Source organism: Dermacentor silvarum, chromosome 1 (genome assembly GCF_013339745.2).
Source record: "Dermacentor silvarum isolate Dsil-2018 chromosome 1, BIME_Dsil_1.4, whole genome shotgun sequence".
In the NCBI taxonomy this organism is placed as follows: Eukaryota; Metazoa; Arthropoda; class Arachnida; order Ixodida; family Ixodidae; genus Dermacentor; species Dermacentor silvarum.
In genome coordinates, this window is record NC_051154.1 from 268440910 (window position 1) to 268464363 (window position 23454).

The following is a 23454-nucleotide window of genomic DNA, read 5'->3' on the forward strand; positions in this document are numbered from 1 at the left end:
GTGCTCTCGAACGCTTCACAACGCACTAGAGAGCGCACCGTGCGAGTGCAGAGCGGCTCGGGTGTGTTGTTTTGGAGTGTAATGGCCGCAGTACGGGTTCTGCGCAGTGACTACAGTTGGCTACGGCCGCTTTAGGTAAAGTAAATTATAAAAGGAAGTGTGAAAAGTGTTATTTTAATGAATAAATTGTTCTACAACTCACACGGCTGCAAAACACATTTCTGATGATATTATAAAGCGACACGCTGTTTCTGTGTGTCAGCCATTGTGCACCGCCCGAGTGGCATCGTCTGACTTGTCTCTATTAAATACACTTCACCACCAACCCGTTACCACCAAGCGGTCACCACCAACCATTCGAGCAGTGGTTGGTGGTGCCGCTGCCACCTGCTGCAAGCCACTATCACCAAAAATTGTCACTTACACAAGGTGACACAATGCAATAGCTGATGAACAGTCAACAAATATCACTGCGTAAAATTACGTGCAGACCATCACAAAAAATACTATAAACTAAACTCTTCTGTCTCTACTACACTTCACCATCAACTGACAGCAAAAAGATGTGTTTGTTTACTCAATATATGTCAGGAGCACCCAACAACACCGTGACGTAAAATTTACGTAGATTTGAACTACTAGATGGCGCTATTTATGTCCCGGTTTTGCTAAAACAGCCAATCAGCATGTGCCGTCGGTGACTAGCACGAAATAGGCTGTACAAACAGGCATTCCCCATAGATACACTAATAGGTCCCTTACTTTTGTCTCGCGATATTACTGGCATGAATGGCAGTCTTGTTACAACTATAGAGATTAAACACAACATGCACTGAACCTTTGCTAGCAGCTGGTACAGTCATTGACAAGTGAGTGATGTGGTAAACCGCAGGAAACTCAAGTGGAGTTGCGTAGTGAACGACACATTTGCAACATATCTGCAATGAACAAGCACATGAGCTCAGATGTTCGTGCACGACACCACTGAATATACAAGTGTTTTACCTTTCTTTTTAAAAAATATCAACAGGATTTTACATATTTGCCCGTGGCAAACAGCAAAATCCTGGAGATGAAGCGAGTCTTTAATATGAAAGGTCGTGAAACAATGTGCCCTATTAATTTTTTTTCACATGCACACAAAAGGTGCCAATCGCGACTTCTGATGATGCTCAAATAGGACTTTTGGCGCACTGTTTTTCTAGTATTAGAAAGCGTATATACATGTAGAAAAAAGAAACACACAGTGAAAAACGATTGCAATGTAACAATTAAACACTAATTGCTTGTCTCAAGTGGTGGTGCAACTAAGTATCTAATTGTACCTTTGCTTAAAAGAAAATTTACCTCGATCTGCTGCTACTGAAGTGGCTTGAAGAAACTACCCAATGCCTAGATAAAATTGACTCGCTCAAGAGAAAACGGTTCACTTGTAAACAGCCATGTGAGCACTTGTACGCCCTTTTAAAGTAATTGAAAAACACCTAACGCATTCGTTGTCGCTTTCTAGTAAAGTGAGAACCGATTCATGAGGTCTAAGGTCCCAAAGTAACTTTAGCGGCCATGTACTAACTTTGTTTACCAAGGCCCACCGATGGGAGTTTTTTTGCTCCCATAAAAATGTGGACGGCTGCAGCTGGAAATCGAACCTACGACCTTGTGCTCAGCAGGAGAACGCCATGACCACTCAGTTGTAAAATAAATTAATAATTAAATTATTGGCTTTAGCATCTCAAATCAGCTCATGGGCTATGGGAGACATCATATATGGGGGGAGTCCGAACTGATTTCAACCACCCCGAGCTTTTTAACATGCACCCAAAGCACAGTACACGAGCCTTTTTTTTTTTTTTTTGCATTCCACCCCTTATCAGAATGCGGCTGCAGTGGCCAGCAAACGAACCAGTGACCTCATGCTAAGCAGCAGAACGCCATAACAACTGACTTGTGAAATGAAAAGTTGTGTCACAGAGAGCAATGTAAACAGGTTGGGTCTGATCATTGCGCAAGAAATGGGCTATGTAGCTATGCACTGTGTGGTCCCACATGGGCATTCAAATGAGTGATTTGTCTCTTGCATATAAAATACTCCTCCTCCTGATGAGGGCGCTCGCATTGCTGCTTAGCACATGTGGTGTGCAACTCAAGAGCTGTGAGCAGGGCCAGGCGGAAGGCCGTGGCGTAGCCAGAAATTTATTCATTCCGGTGCGGGGGGGGGGTCACATTTTTGCCGCCCACTTCTACTTAGCACCTTCCTTCACCCCTCTCTCTCTCTCTCTATATATATATATATATATATATATATATATATATATACCAGGGTGTTTCAGCGAACACTTTCAAAAATTCCTAAAGGTTGCCTGTGGCAGATAGCAAAATTCTAGTTCATGAGCTGGTCTACTCGAAGAGGCAGACATAACTTGCACAAGAAATTGAAATGCATAATAGAATAATTCACAGAAATTTACTAATTAAGTTTTTAACTAATTACCTGATGGCCAATATTGCAATTTACAAATTGTAGCCGTGGAGTTCGTAAGGCGGATCCACTTGGAACGAATTGTCTGGATGACACCAGTTTCGAGATATTAATTCCCGAACTTTGCGGAGAAATGCATTGGCGTTCCAGTTAGGTTCTTAACAAAACGTCGCTTTTTGCATTGAAGCACATATAACTGGAACGCCAATGCATTTCTCCGCAAAGTTCAGGAATTAATATCTCAAAACTGGTGTCATCCTGCGAATGATTTCTAAGTGGATCCGCTTTGCGAATTCCACGGCTATGATTTGTAAATTGCAATATGGGCCATCAGGTAATTAGTTAAAAACTTAATTAGTGAATTTTTATTATTTAGTACATTATGCATTTCAATTTTTTGTGCAAGTAATGTCCGCCTCTTCGAGTAGACCAGCTCATTAACTAGAATTGGGCTATTTGCCCCAGGCAACCTTAAATAAATTTTGAAAGTGTTCGCTGAAACACCCTGTATATATATATATATACACATAGAGAGAGAGAGAGAGAGAGAGAGAGAAAAGTTTTACACCACGCACAGATTCCAGCACGCTTGGAAAAGCACGCTCTATCAACGAGGATGCATGTTTTTATGTTGCCGAAACAACACTTTGCTTAACGTTTGACAAAAGTTTTTCATTGCTCCAGTGTGCAGCCACTTTGCATCAATTCGCATCGTCCTTATGGTATTTTTAAAAATCATGATACTAAAAAAAAACTACAAAATTTTGTTTACAACTTGATGCATTTATATAACGCATGTTGATACGTTATAGTTGGTATGTGAAGTTGGTACGTGACGTTAGTACATGACTTGGAAAACCAAACAGTGCTAAAAATGGGACCAAACAAAAACAATACAGTGCACTCTCTCATGTCTTCTTGCTTAGTCCCACTTTTAGCGCTGTTTGTTTTTCTGAGCATTTATATAAGAAGCAGCATTTACAAACTTATAGTGAACAACGCAACCCATCGTGGCGCACAATTTACAGATATATTCTGCGCATCCACGAGAGATGTATTCCAACCAAAATATTTTAGTTTACAGACTAGCGGAACAATGTATTGTCACCGTTGAACAGCTCCGCCTTTACCACTTTAAACCTCACTGCTCAATCTTCGCTATACTCAATCTCACAAGTAGGTTGCAGCACTGTGGAGGCTGCAGGACTCCTTAACCAATAAGATGGCTTAATGCCCCTCAAGATGTGTTCATTTGTGCCGGGTCATGTGCTCAGTAGCTGCTGAATTTGTGGTATACAACGTACACGCGCAAAGGTCCTAACATGTCACGCATCACTGTAACGTACCATGTACCACGCAAAAACCAAAGTTCTGCCATTAAAAAAACAGTTACGCCCGGAACTATATTCCGCTGGGCGAGGATATTGCCTGTGTACACCTCGTACCTTCGGCAGTGCTTCAAGCGACTTGTGAGATTGAGTATAGGCTTCGGTGGTAGCAAAGGCTCTTGAATGGCAATAATACATTCCCTCTCGGCGGCTTGGTGCGGGGTCTGCAACCATGAGGACAAGAAATTTTAGCAGAAACTCTAGGACAGCCTCTGAGCTTGTGCTCCTTTCCTTGACGAACCACACTTAGAGGAAGGAATAGAGCCTGTGGAGGAGAGTTCTTGGTAAGCAAACGCCATACAGTTGGGCAAGAGAGCAAACTTGGATTTTTGCAAATGGTTTATAAAAATCCGCCGTCTATCCGTTTTTCGTGATTAGAAAAAGGACTGGCGGAAGTACTTGTTGCCTTCAATAATTACTTGATGCAGAAAACACCCGCCGCGGTTGCTCAGTGGCTATGGTGTTGGGCTGCTGAGCATGACGTCGCGGGATATAATCCCGGCCACGGCGGCCGCATTTCGATGGGGGCGAAATGCGAGAGCACCCGTGTACTTAGATTTAGGTGCACGTTAAAGAACCCCAGGTGGTCGAAATTTCCGGAGTCCCCCACTGCGGCGTGCCTCATAATCAGATCGTGGTTATGGCACGTAAAACCCCATAATTCAGAAAAGGTAAGGGGAAAAAAAGGTGCTGGAAAGAAAGGCAAAGAGCAAGAAGAGACGTGTTGCAGCTCAGGTAACAAGAGAGATAAGCATTGTTTTCCAACCAGATCGTCTAATGAGTGGTTCGGCCATGGCCACGTACGGAAAAGGACGTGCACTATTTTGCAAGTCGCCTATTACTCAATTGTGCTTCCTGAGTTGTGCCCATACTATATTTTTCTACATTTAAAATGCAGGAATAAAGCTTTGTGCCAGAACTTCAATATCATATGATGCAAGTTTCACCCACTGTCAGTGAATAGTTTGAAGAGATGTTTGGAACGAACTCGAGATCATGGCTTTGTGGTCCTCATCACACAACGCATATTGTTATTTGATCACACTTGGGAATCAAAGTGGCAGACAGTCCAAAGCACGGCTGCTTTTTGTGTTAGATGCCTTTGTCAAAATTACGGCATCCGTAGATCGCGGTAAAATAATGGCTAGCAGGTTTGAGAGATTTGAAAGTGTTCTGTGTCCTGACACCCGGCTGTTCTGAAGACTGCAGAGATAGATGTTTTGTTAGGATGGGCTCTCAGCACCAAGCAGCATGTGTTATGACGGGGTAGGTCAACTGCAGCTAGGCGATTGGTCACAGCCGTCTGGTGTCGAGGGATCGGCAGTGACGAGATGCTCTTCCTAGGTCTCTAATTTTTCACCACCTTTGTTCATGGCACCTTTTATGCGCATTGTCCCCACCCCCCTTCCATCCTCCTCGCATCCATCACCCCACTCCCCTCCTTAAAACTCCTTTCCGTGAGTCACTGTCTCACTTTTCAACATTCACCGGGCTAATGAACAGCGCCGGCGACCCCTAACATTCTTATATTTCTGTTTACCTTTGTAAACAGCATCACTGCATGGACGTCGTGGTCATCCACTGACCTCCCTTCCCACCTGTTCGTTGCAGCTGTTTCTTAGCTTCCCTGGCCCTTGTTGCGTCTGGCGGTCCTTCGGGACAAAGGGGGCCTCATCGACGGTCGTGACACTATCAAGTGCTCTTCACGCTTGTCGTTCCTCGCGGCCGAGGAGTGTCAGTCAGTCACCTGGGACTGATGGATGAGCAATTAGTCCCCAGACTGCAATGGGTCATCGGCCTCGTGTGTAGCTAAAACGGCAATGTTGCTCTTAGTGTGTTTGTGAAGCACCAGTGCCCGCCCGAACTACGACGAGGCCCGGCGCCGACTGTGACGCGCCAACATGGAGCCCCTTCCGAGACAACAGCCACCGCCTCCCTAGAAATGGTGGCTTCTGCGAACTGACCGCCACGGAGAGGCGACTAATTCTTGTAAGGGGCCAGTGTCAAGCATTCCCGTGGGAACGACATCAACGTTTGGTCCCCAAGGTGTCAACCATTGCCTGTGTGCGGCAAGACTGGAGGCGGAGCCCGGTGAGAAACGATGCCACATCATGGGCAGGAGATTACGAACTGATCGAAGATTGTGATTGGCCTAAAAGAACTAAAGTGCATTTCCTCGTTGAGTGAAAGAGGGAAACGAAAGGGATAAAACAGCGGGTCCTGAGTGTTGTGAGGGACGCTTGACCATGTAGAGGCTCGGAGATGTAAACGCTAGAACATGCAAAGATGCTAGCATGGAGACAGCTCCAAATCCATGGAGCCCTCCTTGTAAAATACCAACATGTACAGTGTATATAAAACAGTTTTCTGATCTCACTGGACTTCTCATTCTCCCGGCACCTGGCATGGCACCATCCATGAAACCTTCGTGGCCGCTTGGACCTCGGACTTTGCAAGACCCTGTACCACCATCCTTAATCTATTTTGCCGTGTGCAAATTAGCGTTATATCTGTCCTCCTTTCTCATTCTCCTTGTTGCGCTGTTTTCATTCTGAAGAATGTATACCAACTAGCCTAACAGCAAGCTCTCCTCAAGTTTATTTACATTATGAAAGTCAGAGACAAAGGAAAGAAAAAAGAGAGGGGGGCGGGGGCAGCTTATTATGCGTTTCCCAGACAGACAAGTTGCAATATTTTCGGAATGCTTTTCTTCTGCGCAGTGTGATCGTCGATTCGGACAAGTACCAGAATTGAGAAGCTCTTCCATGACACAAAGGCCTGATGGGGAGCAACAATGCCCTCAAGTTTTAAGCCTGTGCTCGTCCCATCTTCCTCTCTCTGTGTAATTTTTAGTGCTGATCCCCCCTCAGTAGTTATGGCAACACGATCTAGAATGAGGTAGAGGCATGCCTTGGGTGGGGCCGCAATGTTCTGCCTGCTACAGGCAACACTTTTTTCCTACTTTTCGCTCCGAAAGCAGCACACTCTTTATGCCCAATTGGCGGAAGGAGTGGGGTCCTAAATATTGGATTCAGGGGAGAAGGAAAGGGGGTTCGACAGCTGAAAAATTATTTTTTCGTTGTCTCTCTGTCCACGCCTCAAATATGCATCTCTTATTCACAGAGGATCTCATCAGTGGTACACTTTGTCTGGGCAACTGGTGACAGGCACAAAACAAGGGCTGGTCGGTTGCTTCAGACAGTTTTCTGCATGTTTGTCGATTTTCCCTTCAATCAAGTTTTTTCTTTCTCTCTGCTCCCGCAATCGCTATGTGCCTGTCATAGGCATATGCGTCTAGGGAGAGTGGCAACGCAGATGAACCTTTGTGTTCACTTTGAAAATGCCTTAACACCGGCCTCTATTAGGCACTATGGTAAGTACTGTAATTATTGGAAACAGGCTCTCTCTACTTTTTTGCTACCCACTCTGTGCTTTCTCCAATTCTTTTCCCTCTTCATTGCAACATCCCCCCCCCCCTTTTTGGTTAATGTTCAGGTGACAGCCCCATGGCCCCCAAATTCTCTTTTTTTCTTCCACCAACCACAAATATGGTCGCTTTTTCCACAATCGTACATGAGCTGACACAGACATTTAGTAAATCGCACCTTTTGCCTATTTGTTCTTGACGCGACGGCCAGGCATTGCAAAATGCACGACAGGTGCATTTGGTATGGGAGAGGGGATCGCTTCTATGACAACACCCCTTCATACCGCCACGAGCCCTCTACTTGCATTCACATTCAACCTTTCCCTTTCATCCATGTGGCTCTTTCTGACTGCTCATAAGGAAAATTAACACTTGCCTCCTGAAACTTTCTGTTCCATGGGAAAGGGGAACCCCCTCTCCTGGTTACGCCAATAGCAGAAGGGATTCGTTCTGGAATGAAAGTGCCAGAAAATGGAAACACAAAGGACATGACACAGTGCTCCTATCTCAGGCACATATGGCTCAGCTGCTGGTTTTATACAGGATTCACTTATGAAACAAAAAAGCAAGAAGACAGCAGCACATGCTGAGGGCCTGAATAGCACGAGGAATAACTGTCGTGACAACCACTGCTCTCTTGAAGTAAGCTTGCTTTGTCACAGACCCGTAATTTAGACATGAAATTTCTTTATCTCTACAGGCAAAACAAGGTAGTGGCCTTCACACTGGCGAGCACAAAAAGCCCTTAACGTCTTTATTTCTCGCATTCCCTTACATGCTTACAACACTGACGGCACTGTCCATAGGTGAAAATATGTAGTATTTGTTACAGAAAGCAAGCATTGTTCTATATGGATGCTACAACATCTTCCCGCATGGACAACATGCCATTTGCCACTGGACAATGTGGCTTTGTCCAGTGACAAGTGACAAAGCCAAAATGTTTTTTGTTTTGAGGTGGGGGGGGGGGGTCACATTCCTGGTGTGCCACCCCCTCGCTACGCCACTGCAAGCGAGATGGGGTACAAAAATACTCTAGTGTTTTGTAATGCATCCCCTTTCCTAGAATTCTCCGAGCTGCACCCAGTGTACTTTGTCAATACAAAGGTAACAGCAGGTGAGCAGCTTGATTTCTGATTTTGACATCCCCTGCTTGGGCGTACGTGATCATTAAAAAAATGATGAAGTTGTGCTCGAAAGTAAGCAGACTCGGCCTTGGCGACACCTGGCAACTCCTTCGGCATGAAAACAGCCCGAATATGTGAAAATGCAGTGAATTCCACAATGTCGTTGTGATGTCACTGACACTGCAGTTCACAGGCGAAATTCATGAAAGGTAAGTCTGGCCTTCAGTTTGCCCGCTAACAACCGTTTTCTGCCAAATCAATACAAGCAGACTTTTCAAAGAATATTCTACTGGTAGTCTATTAACAATGGTTGCCAAGTATCGTGAATACTGCCAGACAGTCTTGAATTTCATGGAGAAGTGCCATGTCTAATGCAGACCTGGCGAGACTGTGAGACAGATTTTCCCTTGCAATCACAGCTGTGCCACAGGCATATTGAATAATGCGTGAATTGGAACTACCAATAGACTCCTGAACTTCAATTGCAGAGACTGTTATTTCTGTTTGTATAGGCATTAGCAAATAGAATATTGGTTGTCACAAAGAGCTTGTAGAGAAGCAACAGAATGGAATGTGTATGATATACACGTTATAGTGGAGCTTCAAGTGCAAGCACACTTCCCGCTGAATTGTGACAAATTCCATGATCATTAATAAGGATCGCAGAAATAACCTCCAACCACCTCGACTTTTGTTCACACGCTTATTTTGACCAGATCTGCAGTGTTAAGGGGCAATTCTGGGGCTTTAATTGCAGATGATTTCACTGCCCATGATGGTGAGTATCAGAAGGTGTGTTCGAGTACTATGTTACCCACCTTTCCAATTTCAAATTTTTGGATACTTCTCACAAATATGTGATCAATTACATGTCCAGTCTTTTTTGGTGGATATTAAATCTGAGGTTTAATTTGCATCATGAAAGAACATTTTGTGTAGCAACCTTTAATATCTGCTAAAACCATTATGCGAGTTAGGAGAGTATGGTTTACAAACAAAACTTTTCTTTTTTTTGCGGGCAATGTAATGCGGCTGTGGAGTAGTGGTAGAATGCCTACATCACAGCCATCGGTTCATTGCGTGAGCTCAACTAATGGTGAGAATTTGTCTTATTTTATGTCGGCACGAGCTTCGAGGCCACGTAAGTAGCCAGATACAGTAAAGTGGGTGAGAGCATGTAAAAAATGCTGTCACATAAAGAATGAAAGAGAGAATCTCTACCTTACTCTTTTACCAATTATCCATTCAACCCCTGTGCAGCTCTCTTGCACGAGGTTATCTTGGTGATGACACACGGGCATACACAATTTTTCAGTGTCATACACACCATGCAGAGATAACCTGCTGTTGGTGAACTGACACCTTGGCATATCCTTGGCCACTCTTAACCTCCCGTTTCAAGAAAGCCTTAGGATGGTCCATGGACAAACCGCTGAGTGGACTCTGCCTTGAACACTAAGGTCTGTGTGTGTAAGCATATGCCACAGCTCCACCACAAGCATAGAAGGCATGTCCACTTAACAGTCTTTTTCTCCTGCCCCACTAATCTTTTCAATCTTCCCCATTCCCTTCCCGGTCAACCCCGAGTGAAAGACGTACTTACTGCTGCTTTTCCTTTCTTAGAATCTTCTTCCACCACAGCTCTTAGTTGACCATGGCAGAATTCCTACTTCTACTTCATTTTTTTTCCCGAGACGAAAATGCACATTGTCCTACCTCCACACCACTTGTGTTCCTGATAATGCCCCTGTAAAAAGAAGCATTGTCAACTTCTTCCCCTCATTCATCGCAACAACCATTTACACATTTTAGAAAGACCGCTCCGTATCCCAGTTTATGTGCTATGAGTGATGACATGAAAAAAACTTCCTTCCTCTGATAGATGTGTAATGCCTACGCAAGGATTACAGCATCTGCAGCGATAAGGACGAGCTCGCTAGTTTAAATGTTGGAATTGGGGTAAGGGTTCATTTCCAATTTGGGAACTTTTGTTAATTTCCGATTTTGAGAAGTGAAACACTGCTACAATAATGAGCTAACAAATAACCTGATAAGCTAATGCCCCAAAGAAAGAAGCAAGTATTATCACTAAGCACGACACAAGGAACAACAACAATGCAAATACAGAAAGGCTGCATCTGCAGATGGTTTTAAGACTGATCTGCTGCTGTGTAACAATGGGTCACTGATGAAAATCCTAAAGCAACATTTACTACAAGTACTACCTGCCCCCCAGTAGCAGTAATTGGGAGGACTGCCCACAATTTTTCTCGAAAATATAAATCAGCATTAATTTTCATTTCGAACTTCTCAACTGCTGTCAAGTTCAACAATTGGGTTTGGCACTTCTTTTCACAGGCAGTGTGCATGGTTTGCAGCTCCTGAAAGCAACCTCATCCTAAAAGCCAATCAGGGTTTTCTAAAGATCTATACCATTCTCCTTTATTTTTGCCTTTCATCATTGGCTCAGATGCCACCTTTATAGCTGGGATGGGCTACTCAGTGCAGTAGGTGATAACAAATGAAAATGGAATGGATTGTTGCAAACAAGGGCCCTAGTTTTGTTTCATGGCGTTGTATTGAAAGTGCGGTGCACAATGGCCTTCTACAGGCTAGCCTCAGCTGGTCCTTTGCTGTATGATGGTGAGCAGGAATGTATAAATCTACTGTATTAAGCTACATAAAATGCTAGGCAGTTTCATATTTCTTACCACATTAGATAAGGGGCAGCCCTTTTCGTTACAGTACTACAGTAGTAGGCAAACAGTTATGCCTCAAATGGCAATCACATTCATGACTATTGTGAACATGCCAGCAGCATCATTATGAGACAGACCTGTCAGGTACATTGCACTGATGACAGTGCAGTGTACCTAACATGTTTTGTAGTCTCATACATGATTAGTTCCGTTGAAATTTCGCACTTCATTTCACACTTCATTACAACAGTTGTGGACATGAACAGTTGTAGACATGACACACAGAAATGTGCATGCACAACTGTGAGCAATTTATGCCACGAGAGTGTCAATTTTGGTCTGAAGCCTTAAAAAAAAAAGAGAAAAAAAAAAAACAAACAACCATATCGCCCATCAAATCATTCACGTGCATTTTCGGCATAGAGGCCGGGTGCAACTTTGTTTCGGCTATAACTCCAACCAGATTTTTTCTTTCTTACCATTTACCGGTTTATATTCTCTGTTGTACGCTGTTTTGACACGTAGCTACAACTTCTAGAATGCCCGCGTGTCCAACTCTTAGCTGCGCAATCATTGATCTCTCAATTTTATGAGTATATATATATATATATATATATATATATATATATATATATATATATCTTACGTTACGATGGCGTGGCAAAAGCACGCGCGCCGCCTGCTAGCATAAGATTTTGTCTATTAAGAACAATGCAGTAAACATGAGGTCTCAAATACACACGTACGTGCTTTGGCTTCAAGCATTCACGCAGTGTAACTTTTAAACCTTTGCTTTTGAATAACATGGGCTTATTAACAATGCATTTACTAAAATATTAGTTGCACACAATTTCAGCCACTAGGTTCCGATGGTGGGAGGATGCAAAAACACCCGTGCACGTGGATTTTCGCAAAGGTTAAAGAACTCCAGATGGTCATAATTAATCTCGAGCGCAGCAGTTGCTGTCTTGAGACATTAAACTTTTCAATCGGATGTACAGGATGGCTAATGTGACATGGATTGAACCAACAGCCAGGTGCGGCCATACAGTTGCTCAACGAAGACAATTAGTATTGAAGCACTTGTGATTACTTTTTTTATATGTTCAATATTCCTCAAATACCACCAAGCATTATATCTTGAACCAATGGTTTCCGACAACTCGGGAACTTATATATTGTGAACTACGCCTCATGTCGTCCCACTCAGCGCCGAATTACGTACAGTACTTGCATATTTATGCGACAGCTGCAGAAAACGAAATTCGCACTTGAAATTGACACTCACTCGTTTACCACAAATAAGATAATAGATTCATGGTAGAGAACACCTGTAATACGTTTTATAGCTTGTGCCCAGCGGCGTGCTTGATTTACCAGACGACGCTGACTTGAAAGAAAACTCGCTACGGCACACATAATAAACGGCTCAAAGAAGTTTAGTAAAACAAAGTTGAAATAAAATCTAAATTTAAAGCCAAAAAAGTCATACATTGTAAAAATTGTGATAAACGACGAACTAGTAAGTAAAATTAAGAACTTATATTTTTTTTGACATGCCATTGCGAGACGACCAATCAGAGCCTTGATCGCTTCTCGTCTTTTTTCTCTCGGGTTTTCCTTCGACGTGGATCTTTGGATCACGTGACAAATGTGCAACCGCCATTTTGAGGTCTTGCAGCATGTCGGATTTTACCGCGGTTGCGCCGCCACAATCAAATATTTCTAGTGGGTACGATCCTAGTGCAGCGTTCGCGGATGCTGTGCAAAGAGCGCGACAGGTGAGTCCAATTACAATTTTGATCGATTATGATTTATAGCGGGTAAAAAACTACGTTACTGATGTTGGCGCTCAAGTGGGCGGTCGGCGCATTGTCTCCGTGCTGTTGACGACATCGTAGCGTACCGGCACCTTCACGTCAGCAGCTAGTAGTGAAAAAAAGCGTCATGTCTGCGTCTTCGCGCTGCTGCCGTGTTCAAATTAGCTGAGTACTGCGGAGAGATTCTGTTCAAGTTATTACACGGGCACCGCAAGAGTCCGTTGGTCTCGATGCCAAGCCTAATGACGTGGTCGGTCATAGCGCGCCGTCCCAACTCGCCCCCCTGCGCTAGACCGATTCGAACCGATGCTGCTGGCGTAGGCAGATATAGACGAATGTATGCACACTGCATGAAGCCTATTATGTGGAAACGTTTTTGTTCTGTAGTCGGATTATTTTCTGATTACCGGCATATTGTAGCTAGATTCGATAGAGCGTGTATGGGAGTTAAGCCGAACGGCATTGTTGCCGGGCAGTTTTCCCAGAGCCGAACGAAAATGCTTAGCAGGGTGAAAAAGTGATCGTATTGCTGTTAACAAGCAAACGGGAAAATTTGTTTTTAGGTGATTCTCGCGTTCGTCTTTGGTGCGCGGCTAACGAGGTCTAAAAAGATTCGATCGCTTAAATTTTGAACCATCGGCGACCGTAACTAGTTGGCGCTCGGGAAGTATAACGAATAAAGCAACGCGACAGCTTGCCACGCTTATTTGTACTTTTTTTTTTTCACTGGTAGATCAGTAAACGGTCGCGCGGCGTGTGGAATGGGTCGTTCGTTCGCTTCTGCGGATCTTGATTTGTTCGCGTATTCGCTTGGTGTTATCGCACAGAGCCCCGTTGTAGATTGGCTCGGCTTCCTATCCTTGGATTCTTTTCTGATGAGCGGCGATGCCGGTGTTTTGTGTAGATCGCTGCAAAGATTAACCCCCCATCAAATTCCGACGCGGGCGCTATACCTGGCGGTGGAACCAAGCGGCCTCTAGAGGATAGCATGGACAGAAATGGTAAGCCTGCCCGTTCACGGATGCCGCGCGGCGAGTTGTGAACGTTTTATCCCTGGCTTCAAAATGGCTGCCTGGACGCCGGCGCCGGTACCGGCTCGTGCCACGTGGCGGCCTTTGTGTTGATGTAGGCGTCTGCACAATGCGGCCACCTAGTGTACTCAATTGTGCATTTACACGCTTCGATTTAAAGGTGGGGTGAAAAGATGAGCAGCTGAATATTACGCTAAAAGTGAAATCTAATATTTGAAATGTTTTATGGTTAAAATGCATGTGTAGTCGGCCGTCTTAAGGCCTGAGTAGATGACTAAACACAATTTAAGAAGCCTTACGATTTGAACTGGACAATTGACGTGCCTGCCTTTGACCCCTTGTGTTCATTGCCACTGTGGAAACCAGTTCTGTGTTGCTGTAGAGTTGCATTAGGGCTAGAATCTGATGAATTGAGTGGCACTGTACTGCTTCTGCACAACTGTCTTTTCTTACACGCAGTAAGATTTTTAAATGCCTAACGTCTTATTGCTGCTACACAGATTAATACAGTTGGGATCAAATAAGCCTGAAAACTGTTGGCATGTAGGTAAAATGTGGGGTCACATTTGGAGCCTTACACAAATAACTTCCAAACTCTTTCATGTATAACTGCAGTGCAGAAATGTTTGGCTGCCACATGTGGCACGTTTGCAGTAAAAACAGGTGAAGTGTAAACTTTTGGTCTTGCTTGGGATGTTAGTTTTAAAATATGTATATCTGCTCTTTGGGAATAATGACTGTGATACATGTACTGTGCATTTTGCAGTTATCTTCATTGAGTGCCTGTATAAGTGCAACAAAATTGCAGTGAATGCAACTTTAAGGGTCTCAACTGCACCCACTATTTTAGTGATTTAATCATATGGTGTAACAAAGGGAGGGCTCTACATGGAGCCAACATTTCAACAAGGGACCTTGTCTTCGTCAGCGTTTGACAAGGACAAGGAAACTTCTCGTAATGTTACTATGGGATGAGGCCTCCTTTATGTTTCCATCTTCTATGTCTATTTTCACTCCTTTGACATAGTAAGTCAAAGTATCTTAACAGAAGGTGTAATAGTATGAGGGATATCCTGTTGGCTTTGGTGTCCGATGCTCCATATAGCAAACTTCTACAGTGGTTTGACCTTATCTTAAAAGCTAGATGTCATGAATGAGTAGAACTTTGTGTAAGGGAACAAGTTTCACATGTGCACTCCAAGCATGAGACACTAGCCTATTTTGCAGTTACAGCAGATGAGAATTCATTTGTCAGTTTGAAAGATGGCCTAATGCTTTATACAGGCCCAGAAACACTTTTTCAACATAGCAAGAAAACATTGCCAATCTGTTAAAAAGGCTCCTGTGAACATGCAAGCCAAATATTGCACTGCATGCAGCAGGGAATTTAAAATGTCGTATCAAGAGCAGTTAGTAGACAAATGCTATTGGATAATTTCGTTCTCAGTCATACATAATTGATATGCTAATTTTTAGTTAAATGTTCGCGATCTCAAAAATACAGAAAAATAATTTCATCTTTGCACTGCACCTAGCTATGTCTGCTGTGCATGGGTCTCCGAGATGACGGTGTGTGGCAACCAGCCCTTTTGCCCTTTTCGTTGGGGTTTTGCCCTCTTGGCTTCTCCGCTGTGCAGCTTCCAGCACGCTAGCGGATGTGAAAAGAGAAATATCAGCGCAATTACCCCACCTTTCGTTAAAGAATTCGAAACATTTTGGTGCATGAGATTCGTAGGGCAGTACTTTTAAAGGGCCCATAAACCACCTCCGATAATTTTTAAACATCAAGTAAACACGCGCATCGAGTTCAGAATGCCGTCACGATCAGCGATGCCAAACGCTGCAGCGCGCGTCGCAACAACAATGCGTTGCTCCTCTCCGAGCATTTCCGGTATCCCCAGCGGTCATCGTGATGTCACCAGGGTGTATCTGGTGATGTCAACGAGCGACGATGTCGATTGGTCGAGTAAGAACCTACGTCTTCCGGTTAGTCTGCTAGCAGGTACGCGCGCGACCTCGTCGTGTTGCTCGCTTGTGCGCACTTGCGAATCAGCCCGCAACGTAAGTGCCAAATCGCTCGCGTTCCAACACACTCGTGCTTAGCGGTCTGATTAGCTGCGCGAACAGAGTGCGACAGTGTTGGCCTTTTTAGACGTGCGCGTAACACAGGGTCCATAGTGGTACGCTTCGCATGAGCACGGGCCGGCACGGCAGCAAGCCGAGAAGCGCTGCATGAGTCGCGGCTAATAAGACCCGTCAGTGCGGGCGACGAGATAACGTCACATTAATATGCGCCGAGGGGGGCGCATGCAGTGGCGGCGCCTTGCGGCGCGTCATGCAAGCAGCGGCAGAGAAAAAAATTAAAAAAACAAGAACCCGGGCGGGCTGCTCGAGCGCGTTCTGTTCGGCGGCGCCCGTGTCTTCCGTTCAAAGCAGACACGAGCGTTCGCTTCAGCGGCCACGCCGTAACGTTGTATTTGTGGGCCTTTAAGTCAAACTGTACTTGTACGTGTCTGTTCGAGGGCCGTAATACTAACAGCGCTGCTACGTGCAGTGTGCCCTTCGGAATTGGCTCGCCCCCAAACCACACGTACGCTTGCGGACGCGCGCCTAGCGAGGAATGGCGGTTTGCATCCACAAATACGCATAGAGTAACATATACAAGGATAAGAGAGGACACTGGATGGATGGATGAGGCTGAACCCTTTAAATCGGGCGGTGGCATACGCCACCTAGCCATGACTATTAACATAATTTGTACATTGTGGGGGGTGAAATTTCACCCCTGCCTTGATTTTATCCACCAATCAGATAACCTCTGTTTGGTTATTTCTACCCGCTTAAAGTCTATTTTGCCTTCACTGTCCCTAAACCCCAATGCTTTGAAAAAATCAGCCCTGTTGCCTTGCACTGTAGGGTTAAGCCCTTTACAGAAAAGTATGAGGTGTTCAGCCGTTTCCTCTTCTCCACAGGCACAGCACGTGTCTATACCTTGGTACTTGACTCGGTACATCTTAGTCCGCAATACTCCCGTCCTGGCTTCAAACAACAAAGAGCTTCCCCTAGAATTATCGTAGATATTTTCTTTGGCAATTTCTTGCTTGAAAGTTCGGTATGTTCCCAGTGCTGATTTCGTCTGCATCCCCGTTTTCCACAGACCCCTCTCTGTTTCCTTAACCTTTTTCTTAACCGCTGTTTCCTGGTTTGCACCCCTCCTGCAGTCCAAATATTTGATTGACAGTTTTCTGGTCAGCTTCCTCCATTTTGTATCAACATTCCTCATGTACAAATAACTGAAAACTCTCCTTGCCCACCGCTTTTCTGCCATTTCTCTCAATCGCTCCTCAAATTCTATCTTGCTGCTGGCTTCCCTGCCCTCGAATGATGTCCATCCCATGTCACCCTGTACCCCCTGATTTGGTGTATTTCCGTGTGCTCCCAGAGCCAGTCTACCTACCCCTCGCTGCTTAGCTTCCAACCTTGCTCGAACCTCTGATCTCATGCACAGGACCGCATTGCCGAAAGTCAAACTAGGGACCATCACCCCTTTCCAAATCCCTCTCACCACTTCGTACCTATTGTAATTCCACAGTGCCCTATTTTTCATCACAGCTGCATTTCTGCTACCTTTAGCCGTCACATATTTTTCATGTTCCGTTAGGTACTCAGCCCCATTGTTTATCCACACTCCAAGATATTTGTACTTACCCACCACCTCCAGCGTAACCTCCTGTATCCTATGCTCGCTGCCCTGATTATCATTAAAAGTCATGACTGCCGATTTTTCTGTACTAAACTTCAAACCTAAGCTATCTCCCTCTTTACCACAGATGTCCATTAATCTCTGCAAGTCTTCCTTCCTGTCAGCCATAAGTACAATGTCATCCGCATACGTCAGTCCTGGTAATGACTGTTTAATCCATTCTCCTTGCTTGAAATAGGAAAGGTTGAAGCCAAGTCCGCTCCTCTCTAATTTTTTCTCTAATCCTTGTAAATACAGCATGAACAACAGAGGTGACAGAGGGCACCCCTGCCTAAGCCCCTGCTGTATCTCTATAGGCCCAGATACCTTGTTTTCCCATTTTATAAGCACCTTGTTGCTTTTATAGATATCTTTTAAAAGATTTCTTACTCCATCTTCCACCTCTAGAGTGCCCAGTATGTCCCACAAATCCTTTTGGATTACTGTCATAGGCTCCCTTGATATCCAGAAAGGCAAGCCATAGGGGCCTGTGTTCCTTTTCTGCTATTTCAATACACTGTGTCAATGAGAACAGATTATCTTCTAACCTTCTTTGTTTTCGGAACCCATTTTGTAGTTCCCCCAGCACCTCCTCGCTCTCCACCCATGCCTGCAGTCTGTCCTTTATAATCTGCATCACCACCCTGTAAACCACTGACGTCACTGTTATGGGACGGTAGTTGTTTATGTCGGCTTTGTCCCCCTTTCCCTTATATATCATGCTCATCCTGCTCAGTCTCCACCCGTCGGGGGCTTTACCGTCCATTATCATTTTGCTCACTGCCTCTCTTAATGCTTTCTTAGATTTTGGGCCCAATGTCTTTATCAACATAATTGGGATGCCATCAGGACCTGTCGACGTGCTACTAGGAACCCTCTTCTCTGCCCTTTCCCACTCGCTTTGTGCCAGTGGAGCCACTGCACTGACTAGTCCATCCTCACCTGATTGAGCACATGCTATGTTTCGTTCTTTAAATTTTTCTGTCATCATTGTTCTTATATGTTCCATTGCCTCATCTCCCTCTAGTCGAACACCTTGAGCTGTAACTATAATCCTCTGCTCTAGGCTAGTCTTATTACTCAAGGCGTTGAGATGTTTCCAAAATTTCTTCGCTGCTTTTCTATCCTTTTTGTTTACTTCTGACAACCATTGGCTCCCCTTTCTTCTGATCTTCTCATTGATCAAATTGGATGCTTCCCTTCTACAGTTTAAGAAGTTATTACATTTTCTGCCTACATCAGCTTCTGGTTCACCCCTCTGCTTTGAATATCTGTGTTCCCTGGAATATCTGTGTTCCCTCTTCATCCCACCAGCTCTTGGGTTTAGGTCTTCTGTTCCCTTTTGTCCTGACTCGTACCTTAGTAAGCTCTAGCTCAAATAGTCCTGTTAAATTTGCATATGTCCATTCTGTTGTATCCTCTGAAATTACTTCCTCTTTTGGCACGTAAAACACCAGAAAGAAGAATGAAATTACTTCCTCAATTTGCTGGGTTGCTATTTCAAGCTGCTTTTCCCACCTGGTTGTTCATCTTGCCTCCTACCTACTTTCATTTCCCTTCTAAAACTCGCCTTAATACGTTTGTGATCACTACCTAGACTTCTGGAGCCATATTCATCTATGCTCATTACATTTAGCCTATCGTGCATCCTATGTGACATTAGTGCATAATCTATCGTCGACTGAAGGCTCCCTATCCTCCCATGTTATGTGCCCTTCACACTTCTCAGTACTGTTGCATACAACTAAGTCTTGCATTTCACACATATCCAGCATCATGTTGTCTGTTGAGTCTGTGTACCCGTCCATGTCTTCTATGTGTGCGTTCGTATCTCCTCGTATAATAATCTCGCACCCTTCTCCTAGCTCATTAATGTCACTTGATATGCATTCCAGCATTTCTTTGTTTTCCTCTTTGGCATTTGCTCCTGTCCACAGGTATACAAAGCCAAGGAGTGTCTGCTCTCCTGCAACTTTCCCTTTTAGCCATAAATGCTCCTTGCATTCCTGTTTGACCCTTTGCCAGTTCATACTTTTATGAATGAATGCACCAATTCCACCCCCTTTTCTGCTGCCCTCTGTTCTATTGCAATATTCCCATGCATAGTCAGGATTACAGGGAGGTTGCTCCATGTCCCTAAGATGTGTCTCCACAAACCCGTATACCATCATACCATCGCGCACACTTCCCTAGGCCCGCAGCGCACCTAGCGGGTGTGCGAAATTGCACACGCAGAGATTGAGACCGCAGGAAAACTGATCTCGAAGGCTATCTTCTGGTGATTAGAAAAATTACACGGCCTCCAAGATTGCTTCCGTGTGAGTGCTCGTCCCGGAGGCTATATTTCGATTTTTTTAACGCGTTGTTTGCATGCATCGAGTAGCTTCGTGTAAACTGTACCGCCAGAGCAGCATGCACACGATGCCACTGTGTGTTTATGCAGACATTTTAAATAAACATGACGTGTTAGAAGAGACGAAACATTTCATTTTCAAATCATATTCTCAGTAAGCACATGCACACTTTTTTTTTCGCAATGTTCGATGAACGCAAGTACACAAAGATGGTTGCACTGCAAAGTGCAAGACATGCCAATACAGGTGCTATATGTTGAGAATAAATTTCACAAAAGGAATTAACAGGCGATATTATGAAAAACCCCACAGAACAGTAAAACTGAAGAAGCAGTTCGTATTCTTCGTCGTTATCACCCGCGCGCATCGTCTACAAGAAACACGCAATCTGCATGTATCAATACCATGCAACAAAGCGCTTCACTTTTTGTGCTGATCTAACAGCTCTGAAACTAACAATTACGTTTATAGATATCGCAGCATTTTGAAACACTGTCAGTAACAAAGTACGAAGTGGCCTCTGCCAAGGCGTGAACGAGTGAGGTCAGTGAGCGCGCGTATTTGTGGATACAAAGCGCCATTCCTCGCTAGGCGCGTCCTTGCGCGCGTCCGCAAGCGTACGTGTGGTCTGGGCTTAAGATGGGACGCGTGAGTACCCTCAGTCAAAAAAATGCCTCAGTAGAAGTTGCCGGCACGTGGCCGACGGGAGCAACACACGCGAGGTTGCCTTGACAACCAAAGCGGCGATAACTTATTTCTCGGCCGCCAGCATGATAGTGGGCCTGACAGTCCCGGACTGCCCGAGACGGCGCTTTCTGCCAATGAGCGTAGCATATGCAGTACTGACAGTCTTGGTAGAGTGACCTAGAATTGGAGTGCCCGGAACGAGCTTCCAAAAGTGAAGCCGAACGACAATAACGCCGCTTGGGGCGCTGCGATCGGTAGCACACACGCCGCTGTGGCTCAGAGGTAGAATTCTGCTTCCCACGCAAAAGACCAGGGTTCGAATCTCGGCCAGAGACAATGTGTTTCTCTTTTTCTTAATACTTCATGCTTTGATTCTTTTATTCTTTATATACTGCTGCTTAACACTTGCTTTCATTGCTATGTATTGCAACGAAAAGTCAAGCGGAAGTTGAAATAACAAAATAAATTTTTTTGCAGTGAACGAGCATTTTTGCAGCGACACCTCACGGGAATCAACAAAACTATACCTATCAAAGCATGGCCCCCGAGAACTGTACGCATACGAAGCCATGTTGACAGGCTCCGCTGGGCGCTCAAGGCTCATTCACACTAAAGCCCCTATATTTATAAAAGTAGCGCCATCCACTTCCCTCCTCCTCCGTTCCACTATCGCGCTCGGCGCGACCAGCGCGATCGAGGCGCGATATCGACAGTGGCGCCGCCTGCGTCGGGCCTGCCGTGGCAGACGACAGCTAACGCGCTACCACAGGAAATCCGAGGAAAACTTCGAGACGTTTTTGAGGCGCGATTTTGCTTCGTCAGTCAGTAACTGGTCTTAATAATGCCGTTTTGGAAGTAGCAACGCGACGATGCGAGACGGCGCAAATATCAAGTGTGCAGCAAGCGTTTGCGCACGCCGGATGGTAAACAAAAAAAAAAAAAGCCTTTTGCCCTCGCCTTGTCGGTTGCGGCAACTTAAGGCGCAGCAGCATGCCATCACAACGAAGTTCTTGTCCCTAACACGTTTGATCCGTTTGTGCGTACAGCACTTTCGTCGCACAGGCCCGAGAATGGCAGTCGCAGCGCGCTGGAAAGAAAAAAATATACTAAAGCGCGACGCGAACTTCCACGTGACACGGATTGGCCAATGGGGGAGCGGAGGAGGCTGGGGCGACAGGAGGCGGCTAAGAGAGGGCGAGGAGGAAGCGCCGGGGTGAGCGCGGTGGCGGCAAGATCTAAGAATGGCGCTACTTTTATAAATATAGGGGCTTTAATTCACACTAGGCCGACACGGCACCGATTTTGGTCAGCCTACTGTTGGCGACAGCTGTCTACATGACGGAAAACGCTGTGGCCAACAGTTTTAAGGAAGAATAACGCTGTCGCCTATAGTCGCAGCGGAGCCTGTCAAGCAAGCGTCGGCGGGGTTTCGTATGCGTGCAGTTCTCGGAGGCCATGCTTTAGTTGGAGTAGTTTTGTTAATTCCCGTGAGGTGGCGCTGCAAACATTATTGTTCACTGCAAAATATTATTTTGTTATTCCTTCAGCTTCCGCTTGACTTTTGTTGCATTGCACAACAACGGAAGCAAGTGTTAAGCAGCAGTATAAAGCAGCAGTCAACGCATGAAGTAGTAAAAAAAAGGGAAAAACATTCTCTCTTGCCGAGATTCGAACCCCGTTTGTTTGCGTGGGAAGCAGGCATTCTACCTCTGAACCACGGCGGGTGTGTGCTACGGATCGCAGCGCCCCAAGAGGCGTTATAGTCGTTTGGCTTCACTTTTGAAAGCTCATTCCGGACACTTTCCAATTCTAGGTCACTCTAGCTTCACTTTCAATGCATTCATTTCAGTCGTTCGGGACACTAGCATGTTCTTTGGTTGTAAAAAGTACATTTTGTCTCGCAGTACACTATAGTGCGGGACTGTCGGAGACGGATAATCGAAGAGGCCCAGTGGGCTTGTGACTCCACGGGCTTGTGACATTTTCTGGTCGCCGCAACTGGTGGAGTTTCCACTCCGAAAGGTTTCTCTTGCTCCGTGGTCGCGGCTACGGCCCGGCCCGTCCTCGTTACCGGCACGGTAACTCGCCGCACGCCGTTGGCATTCGCGGGCCGCCGTTGACGGCGGTTTTGGCCGCGAACGGTGGGATTCCCTTGCCATGGATGGAGAGGATGAGACCGGGACCCATTTGTGCGGCAGACTCACCGCCGCTGATCGCTCGACGACGCCGATATCGTCGCTAGGCCTTCTCCGGTTCATTTCAAAGCTAAAGCTGACGGCGCTTCGGAATGAATCACCGACGCTCACAAGCCGCAATATTTTCTTACCGTTGTTATCGCTCTTCGCAATAATTGTACACGAAGAAAATACGCTTATATTAGCGGCGCCGTCGTCTGCGATGCAAGCACAGCCGAGCCGCTCGGTCGTCTGCCGTCGGTAGCCATGCACTGCAGCTGAGCTCGACAAGTATCGGAGCTCTCGTTCGTGTTTCACGTTTGACAGTGGATATCGTTTTTCATAAAATGTACAATTTATGCATCGCCTTATCTAGCGGAAATTATTTTGCTTGGAACAGAAGCTGCAGTCGATGTATTCTTCGAAGGTGCGGAGGCGCGCAGCTTCGCGGTCGTCGATTGGCCCGTCGATCGTGCTGCGGGCGGTGCGCCGGCCGAACTGCCGTCTACTTTGACACCCCTCGCGC

At 45.4% G+C, this 23454-nt stretch overlaps 1 protein-coding gene and 1 long non-coding RNA gene across 5 annotated transcripts in view; one reads left to right on the forward strand and one right to left on the reverse strand.

Moving 5' to 3' along the window:
- Positions 1–7670: 7670 nt before the first annotated feature.
- On the reverse strand, positions 7671–12523 carry LOC119452437 (uncharacterized). The gene is made up of 3 exons (XR_005191934.2): positions 12409–12523; positions 10025–10168; positions 7671–7744 (listed from the first exon to the last, which is right to left on the reverse strand). It is a non-coding gene; the product is annotated as an uncharacterized LOC119452437 (long non-coding RNA).
- Positions 12524–12752: 229 nt separating this feature from the next.
- The window catches only part of LOC119437151 (far upstream element-binding protein 1-like), a 70873-nt gene continuing 60171 nt past the window's right edge, over positions 12753–23454 (forward strand). For all 4 annotated transcript variants that reach the window (XM_037704222.2, XM_049660324.1, XM_037704227.2 and 1 more), the window contains exons 1-2: positions 12753–12901; positions 13845–13941. In XM_037704222.2, the coding sequence (XP_037560150.1) occupies positions 12803–12901; positions 13845–13941 (196 nt within the window). In that variant the 5' untranslated portion in view covers positions 12753–12802. The remainder of the gene's footprint in view (positions 12902–13844; positions 13942–23454) is intronic.